Consider the following 9,611-nt stretch of genomic DNA (forward strand, 5'->3'; position numbering starts at 1 on the left):
ACGAGGTATATATCACTAACTTTTATATCTTTGCAGCCAAGAGTCCAGTGTTTGGAATGATCGGCTCTACTCTATCGGGAATGTCGACAATCAGAAGTTCAGACTCACAGGACAGACTAATTAAAAACTTCGACGACTGCCAGGTAAATAGGAATCATATTAGCCTTTATTGCATTACTTATTCAATACGTATGCTTAGTTTCAAGTTTGTGCTGATTGGCTTCCATACTAAATATGCAATAATTTAAGTCATGAAACTTATAATAGACGGATTTTCAACAAAAATGCCTCTTTAAAAATGTTTCCATTATAGAATCTCCATACTTCTGCCTTCCACACTTACATCGGGGGAGCCACGGCCTTCGGATTCTATTTGGATATGATATGCCTCGTCTACCTCGCGTCTATATTATCAATTTTCATCCTTATCGACTTCGGTAAGCACCAAATAATAACTTGAGAGGTGATTGATAACCATGTTAATTAAACCAGGCAATGCAAACAATTCCATACAAAATAAACGAGAGTTTTTTTAGCGAGCATGATGTATGCAAGATAAGTGAGAGCGTGCAGTTTCAGACTACAGTTTTTTACCAGACGGTCGTTTCAGCTTTCGCGCAAAGGCGAGCTCGCAAACGCCTGGTTGACAGAATAAAAGAAAGACAATCCGTTCACGTTACGCTTATATGTGCAGTGACCTTCATCTTTGATTCCAGCGGACGTGATCCCGGTGGGCAGCGTGGGGCTGGCGGTGAGCCAGTCCATGGTGCTGACGGTGCTGCTGCAGCTCGCGGCGCGGTTCACCAGCGACTTCCTGGCGCAGATGACCGCCGTGGAGCGCGTGCTCGAGTACACTAAGCTGCCGCACGAGGAGAACATTAATGATGGACGTGAGTTTTTTTTTTTAATTATTATGTTGACAGACCCTAAGCTATAACCAATGTTTGTCAAAAACTCGCTATACAGGGTGTTAACTTAATTGCGTTGGAGCGGGAAATGGTAGATACAGCTGATGATACTGAACACGATAAGACATTAAAAAACGTATTTTATTTGCTTTAAGCTGACCAACATAAAACAGTTTTATTTAGTACATTTTAAAATTTCATAGTCACCCTATTCAGGTTTAGGTACGTTTGACAGAATGACCATGAACTTGAAAGCCAAGATCAAGGCCAAACAATTCAAAGCCAAGGTCAATAAAAAAGTATGCGTGCATCTGCACCACACTCGTGGAGCTACATCGTCAAGGTACCTACCGAGATTTTGGGTACTCAAAGTACCCAATCCATTGTAGACATTTCATTTTACTCCATAAGTATCACTTTATTGATACACAATTATCTTTTATGAATACAGAACATTTTCATTTTATGCTTCATAACATAGGTCACACGTATTCACGCACAGCACAACATAAAACGAAATGAGGAACAAGGCTTGGTAATCAAAAGATAGAATTGTAGGTACCTTTTCCCTTTTAGGTAATACTTAATTGTAAAAAATGATTGTAAACAAGTAAACAACAATGACTGACTGACAGACTAGATCCACAGAGAAGGTAATGACTATCATAAATACTCGATGGTTATGATACGCGAGATTGTTATTATTCTACTGGTATTTAAAGTGAGGCCATACTTATTATAAGGATTCCCGTACTATTCGTCATCAAAGACTTCTCAATCGCAAGTACACAACACAAATCGAGATGAGCGAGTGTAAGTAAACCAATTCGTCATTGAAGTAGACCCTGTTATCATCCTGTTATGCATTGTGGTCTTTTAACTTTAGCTGCATACAGACCGGCCAAACGAACGCCAACGAACGGGTTTTGTTGACCTTCGTTGCTCAATCTGCCCCTGTATTATGTATGATAAATGTCCATCGGTGGGCGTTCGTTGGGCCGGTCTGTACGCATCTTTAGGTAATAAAAGGGTGGATACTAAACGCTTACCTTATTCTGAGTAAAAAGGTTTAATTATTGTTCTGAGCTCCTAGAAAGTCATAAATTATATTCTGTACGATCTATCAAACTTTATGACAATCAGCTGTTTAATTGTTGATTAGTATGTCATTAATCACCATGAATAATTTCAATTTTATTTAATAATTGTTATTACCTACTGTGTAATTAATTACAATCATAGTTACATCAAATAAATTATGAAAAGTGAAGTTGATAACAAATTTACAGTGTGTGTTCTTTTGCAATCGAATGTCTCATTGGTTATGTGTTTGTGTAGGGTGACCATGTTTTTGATTAAGGTAAAACTTTCCACTTTACTTTAGACTTTAAACATAAATATTCGAGATTCTGATGTTTTTTTTCTTAGAAACGTGCTTGGTTAGACTAATACTAACCCCCATTTCCCGCTCAAACGCATTCTAGTTAACACCCTGTATATACTCTAATTTTGAATTCCGCGGAATTCTGACATTTCATTAGTGATACCACTAAAAAAGCTCTTCACCGAAAAAAGGTAAAATTTGGATTTAAGGGCAATATTTTTTTTAATGTTTTCATAGAAAAACATAAATATAAATATTTACTTGCTCAAGTGAAGTAGGTAATACAAAAATAACAAATATTTCAATACTAGCTGTTGCCACGAGCTTCGCTTTACCTTAATTAGTTTTCCCGTGGGAAGTAGCCTTTTTATCGCGGATTCACCTAACTACATTCCAAATTTTATTAAAATCGGTTCAGTTGTTTTGACGTGAAGAAGTAACAAAGGTACACACATACATACATACACACATACTCACAAACTTTCGCATTTATAATATTAAGTAAAATCAGGACTCACGACCATTGTATCGAATTAATTTTAATTACTTTATTTTATTCTTTAGCATGGCATCACTTGCTACTAAATTCAGGGATAACAAACCTTTTTAATCGATTTCAAATAAAAGATTCTCAATTCGTAAGTACATAATATGTTCGGTATATAGGTACCTATGTAAGATTATTGGAACTGCACCATATTAACATATGACAATCCATTAAGCCTAATAAACAAATACGTTTTTTTTTATTGTATAAGTATGTTTATATGTTTGTTGGTATGTATGTTTGTCCACGAATATCTCCGAAACGATTGATCCGATTGTTACTATTCTTTTTTAGAGTTCCGTACCTGAAAAGGAAAAAAGAAACCCTTATTGTTGTCCGTCTGTCTGTCATCACCCTTTTTCTCAGAAACGGTTAAAGATATCAAGCTAATATTTCATATAGATGTACATAATGATGAAATTAAAAGGAAAAATATCTCAGGTAAGTAGACTTGTACGGAACCCTCAGTGCGCGAGTCCAACTGGCACTTGGCCGGTTTCTTATCGTTGACCTTTCGCGTTGTGATAGTTTGTTGATTTTTATAAACGTTATGGAGCCACAACCTGGCCCTTCCCAGGAAGCGGCCCCATCTGACAGAGCACAAGAGTCAGACTTTCTCTCTCCCAGAAAGAAGCGTCCTCGTGGTTCTTTCGCGCCTAACGTAAAGACCATCATTCTAAATATTTAAAAATATAATATAGAAAATTGTCTGGATACAACTGATGTTCAGACTCGTATTGAAAAAAGTACCCAGCCAAAAAAGATTTATGATCTATGTCAAAAATTGAAAACTGTCAGAATTCCGTGAGATTAAGGCCTAATTTCACACCATTCGGTTAGGTTAAAAATACCTCGGTTTGGTTACATCATGAACCGTTAAGGTTAGTGAGTGTCCCACCATGCTAATTCAAGGGGTTAACTCCCTTGATCGGGTGATAAATTTAATTGCTGCTGTGGGGTTCCGCTAAGACTTGGTTAAGACCGGTAACCAGGCAACGGGTTGTTTACTTTTGACACATCTGTCAAGAATTCAAGATGGAAAAATGAACAGAGCCTTTGATAAACAATATACGAACTAGATGTTGTGTGACATAAAAAATGAAGCGAAATACTGTCTGGGTTTTATATACTGTCAAACCGAGATAAAAGTTTTAATTTAATGCCCTAACCTAACTTGGAACCGCAATATAGAAACACAAATTGATGGCCCTACCTGGAAATCGAACCCGGGATCCCTGGGTGATGAAGCTGAGCTTCTACCACTAGACCACAGAGGTAGATATAAGAAATTAAACCTAATGACTTGATGAGAACTATTGAATTAAGTGAAAAATCTTCAAACAAAATGTTTTAAAATAAGACCTTACTTAGAAATTGAGGTGTTATAATGTGGCAAGTTACTTGGCGACCCTCCTTGCGGGGTGAAAGAAGTGGCGGGGGCGAGGTAGCACGACATGCTACACACGTAGAAAAGTGTGCCCGGATTAATATCGCGATAGCTTGTAACTATTTCTGACGTAAGTAAAATTTTATTCTATGAGTGTTTCCGTAAATGTCATATTTAGCTTAAAATTTATAGTTTGACAGCATTAAAATTTGGATGTTTACCTTCAGAATATCTATCAATTTGAATTTATTTATGTAAAAGTGTTTTATTTTATAAATCAATTTCCATGTCACTTTCATGTTCACTCTCTGTTTGAACTTGTTCATCGTCGTCGTCATCCTCATCTTCATCATCGTTTTCATTAACTTCAATTATAAATCTAAGACAAAAACCAAAAAACATTATACCTACTTTGAAGTATAATGTACTAGAGTACGCCAGTCATATTAGCTCAGTGTACACCTATAATATTTTATGTTTAATTTACGTTAAATTATAAATAAACAATAACATACCTGTCCAATACATCGTCAAATACTCTATCAGATTTATAATATTCGTCTTAATTTTTTATGACATGGTCGTCACAATTTCTCCACTTTTCAACACTCATCCTAAGACTAATGGTCTCAGGATCAATGATCTCATGTGGGTCGCACTCAAATTATGACAGACTATATAAGACATGTGGCCGCCTCGGCTGCGCGGCCGAGACTGCCGTAACAATGACATGCAGTGCACGCGTTGCCCTTCACCGCTGCCCCTCCCGCTACCCGCTGTCGTCTTGGGTACCTCGTCCCCTCCGCGTCTTTCACCCCGCAAGGAGGGTCGCCAAGCAACTTGCCAATCTATATTTGTTGAGTTCTTTCTTTTGCACTGACACTCCATCTAGTTCGTTGTATTGTTTTTCAAAGGGCATGGCGTAATGATATTATTTTCAATGACGGATGTCAAAAAACAACCTCGATAGAAATAGTAACCATGGCAACATCAAAACCAAAAAGTTTGGTTGTTTGAGGTTGTTTGACATGTAGAGACATAGACACCAATTTCAATGAATATGACAGAATATTGAATGAAGTGTGAGTGAATGATTCACATAATATTTGATTTAAGAATGGTCTATTAGATTTTCGTCATGGGACTCATCCAATTAACAAGGGTAATAATCCTTAAACGCGTCGTCAGCAAATCCGTTATTGACACTGTAACTAACAGAATCATGAGAAACCAGGTCTAAGGCCTAATTTCACACCATTCGGTTAGGTTAAAAATACCTCGGTTTGGTTACATGTTGGACCGTTAAAGTTAGTGAGTGTCCCACCATGCTAAATCATGGGGTTAACTCCCTTGATCGGGTGATAAACATAATTGCTGCTGTGGGGTTCCGCTAAGACTTGGTTAAGACCGGTAACCAGGCAACGGGTTGTTGACTTATGACACATTTGTCAAGAATTCAAGATGGAAAAATGAACAGAGCCTTTGATAAAGAATATACGAACTAGATGTTGTGTGACATATAAAATGAAGCGAAATACTGTCTGGGTTTTATATACTGTCAAACCGAGATAAAAGTTTTAATTAAATGTCCTAACCTAACTTGGAACCGCAATATAGAAACACAAATTGATGGCCCTACCTGGAAATCGAACCCGGGATCTCTGGGTGATGAAGCTGAGCTTCTACCACTAGACCACAGAGGTAGATATAAGAAGTTAAATCTAATGACTTAATGAGAACTATTGAATTAAGTGAAAAATCTTCTAACAAAATATTTTAAAATAAGACCTTAGAAATTGATGTGTTATTTGTTGAGTCCTTTCTTTTGCACTGACACTCCATCTAGTTCGTTGTATTGTTTTTCAAAGGGCATGGCGTAATGATATTATTTTCAAAGACGGATGTCAAAAAACAACCTCTTTTGAACAACCATGGCAACCTCAAAACCAAAGAGTTTGGTTGTTTGAGGTTGTTTGACATTATAGAGACATAGACACCAATTTCAATGAATATGACAGAATATTGAATGAAGTGTGAGTGAATGATTCACATAATGCTTAATTTATGAATGGTCTATTAGATTTTCGTCATGGGACTCATCCAATTAACAAGGGTAATAATCCTTAAACGCGTCGTCAGCAAATCCGTTATTGAGACTGTAACTAACAGAATCATGAGAAACCAGGTCTAAAGATTAGAGATTAGGATTAACAAATTTTTTGATAAGGTACTTTTTTGCGGATTAACTTATCCTATTTTTGCGAATCTACACACACATCCATTAAAACATTTTGATTTAACTTTTGTGGTAGGACCATTTAACTATCTTACTAGGATCTATTCTAGGAAAGCGTAAAATTTATATACCTCTCAGTAGAACCTTTCACAACTAGGTAACCTAACACTGAGCTAATAATGTGGTTCCACAGCTACACAGCCGCCCAAGACATGGCCTGCTGAAGGGAACATCAAATTTGAAAACGTGTTCCTGACTTACTCGTTGGAGGACCCACCCGTGCTCAAAAATATTAACTTCGAGATCCAAAGCGGTTGGAAGGTTAGTTCACCTAATTGTCCTGTCATCAGCCGATCACAGTATTCTGCTTATGAAGGCCTCTCTCAGGGTCGAACTCGGCGCGTCCTAAATAGCGTAGTTTTGCTGTTTCTGTGTGTTTTACAAATGTTTTTTTCTTTCTAAATATTTTGATACTTACAATTCGGTGATTCGATTTCAGGTGGGTGTGGTCGGCAGAACGGGGGCCGGGAAGTCATCTCTCATATCTGCCCTTTTCCGATTGACCAATTTAGACGGAAGCATTAAAATTGATGGGATCGATACAATAGGAATAGCTAAGCAGGTGAGCGACATGTCGCATCGCATTTAAAACTAATGCCCTACTTTTTAATATTATGTTTCTTTATTGATTTTTCAATACCACGAAAACAGTAGCTTACTTGAAAATAAGTAAGCCTTTTTAGACTTCGAATTAAATTATTCGTCCCATACTTTTTCTGTACTTGGTAAAACTAAATTCACACTGTATTTTAAAGGCTTTAAAATCAGAAAAGGAACTTTGAAAATACACATGTAAACACATATTGTGCACGTTTTTATTGATTTTTACCTGAAACATAATTACTCGGCTTATTTTTTTATCGATTGCATTTGATTGCATTGTTAAGTAGCTCTGTTAACAGTCACAGTGAAACAATTGAATGGAGTCGCACTCACTTTTTTTCAATTGACCACAATATAATTATATATTTTTTATGAAAGGTTTGATATTTCATTAAAATATCGCATTAATACTTAATAAAATTGTTACAGTATAACATACGCGCAGAGCGCGTTATAACATGCCAAGTACATCGGTATAAGAACCGACTACTCTAACTCGGCAAGCCCGACTAGCCCCCAAAAGTAATCTAGAGATAGAAACTGTATACTTATGAATGGAATCAATTTTAAATTTTCAGGAGCTCAGGGCGAAGATTTCAATTATACCGCAAGAGCCTGTTCTGTTCTCGGCCACGCTCCGCTACAACCTGGACCCCTTCGACTTGTACAGTGATGACGATATTTGGAGAGCTTTGGAACAGGTACCTAATTTGAGTCTGACAACACTATTTGTCAAGATCGTGATAGAACGTTTACCTCTTGCAGGATTATAGTTGTGAGTATGGTAGGTATGTAAGTACAATAAAATTACTATCGGCTATGACACCTAACTAAAAAAAAACTTACCTATTTTTTTCCATGCTCTTCTAATTCTTTGATTCCATTTATAAAAGTACAACAATGTACTCAATTAGATAATATCCACATCAACCTTACCAAACTTCTTCGATTGAAGTTTTCATAATTCATTTTAATAATGTAGTAGGATTTCAAATATTCCAAAACCTCTACAGATAATCGTTGTCAGGCTAGAGATGAAAGGGATATAAATAAACCCCCGTCGTCCGCAGGTGGAGTTGAAAGACGTGGTTCCGGCGCTCGACTACAAAGTGTCGGAAGGGGGTAGCAATTTCTCCGTGGGACAGCGGCAGCTGCTGTGCCTCGCGCGCGCCGTGCTGCGCTCCAACAAGATACTAGTCATGGACGAGGCCACCGCCAATGTCGACCCGCAGTACGTACTTTTTTACAACAGCGTTAGCACGGGGCGCAAGACGTGACAGAATCATTTAGCTCTCTCACATCGCGCAGCATCGATAGTGGGTGCGACGGTAAACTTTAGTCACATCTTGTTGTGCGCGTACCTATTGCGCCCTGTGGTAGGAATGCCGATGATGAAATATATTTGTCATCTTACTTGGAACGGGCCTGCTCTATTCTACTTAAGGGGACGTCCCGCCCGACCGGCTTGTCCGATCGATCTACCGCAAATATTTTCATTTGCTGCGGTTAGATTGATCTTAAGCATATTGAAATTCTTGTGTCGCAATTAATCGGAATAGCGGGAATTTAAAACGCAACCTTGTCCGATCGACCGAACCACAGGACCTTTAAAAATCCGCATAGTTAGATGAAAACTTAATCAATAACTTAGGTGATAATTCCTCGAACTTGAATGATTTCTAAACAGGGTGGACTTTTAAAAGTATATACTTCTAAAAGTTTCAGCGTTCGTATCGTAATGATTGTACTTATGGTTCATTTTGTCTGTTATATAACCTGCTATCGGGATCTAATTACTCCCTGCAGGTACATAATATTCATATTCACCTTATTTCCACCCAACTTGCTTGTGTCCCCAGGACGGACGCGCTGATCCAGTCGACGATCCGGCGGCAGTTCGCGGCCTGCACCGTGCTCACCATCGCACATCGTCTTAACACCGTCATGGACTCCGACCGAGTGCTCGTCATGGACAAGGTATTTCGCCGATTTATCTAAGAACCTCCACCATCACAATGATGGAGTTAGAATGAGTGAAAAGATTGAACTGCCCCTTATTTTACACATAGGAAACATTCCTTTATTTTTAAACATAAACATAACTGCATTATGTATGTATAATGTGAATTAATGTTGAATAATTTTGCAGGGTGAAGTGGTGGAGTTCGACCACCCCTACACGCTGCTGTCAGCCCCCGGCAGCCACCTCAACTTCATGGTGGAGGAGACGGGAGACAACATGAGCAAGGCCCTTTATGACATGGCCAAGAAGAAATACTTCGACGACCATCCTCAATGATAGCTTGTACCTTAGGTTGTAATAATAATTGAATTTTAGGAAATAAATAATGTTATGATAACTTACTTGCTAATTTGTTTTTGTTTCCCTGGTTTTTTTTTTTGCATTATACATTGTCTACCCCTCAGTTTCAGAGTATCGTGGCTTTACATTTAATATAGGTAAAAGGAAGGATACATAGTAAAAC

At 37.9% G+C, this 9,611-nt stretch overlaps 1 protein-coding gene across 1 annotated transcript in view; it reads left to right on the forward strand.

Annotated features, from left to right (window-relative positions):
* LOC105386992 (probable multidrug resistance-associated protein lethal(2)03659) overlaps positions 1-9,490 on the forward strand; it is a gene marked incomplete at its 3' end in the record, with an annotated part of 29,644 nt that extends 20,154 nt beyond the window's left edge. The window contains 9 exon segments of the mRNA NM_001309153.1: positions 37-143; positions 314-437; positions 717-890; positions 6,656-6,783; positions 6,962-7,084; positions 7,704-7,826; positions 8,196-8,356; positions 8,985-9,102; positions 9,275-9,490. Of these exon segments, the coding sequence (NP_001296082.1) occupies positions 37-143; positions 314-437; positions 717-890; positions 6,656-6,783; positions 6,962-7,084; positions 7,704-7,826; positions 8,196-8,356; positions 8,985-9,102; positions 9,275-9,424 (1,208 nt within the window).
* Between the last annotated feature and the right edge of the window lie 121 nt (positions 9,491-9,611).

The sequence above is a fragment of the Plutella xylostella genome, chromosome 15, assembly GCF_932276165.1.
Source record: "Plutella xylostella chromosome 15, ilPluXylo3.1, whole genome shotgun sequence".
NCBI classification, from domain to species: domain Eukaryota; kingdom Metazoa; phylum Arthropoda; class Insecta; order Lepidoptera; family Plutellidae; genus Plutella; species Plutella xylostella.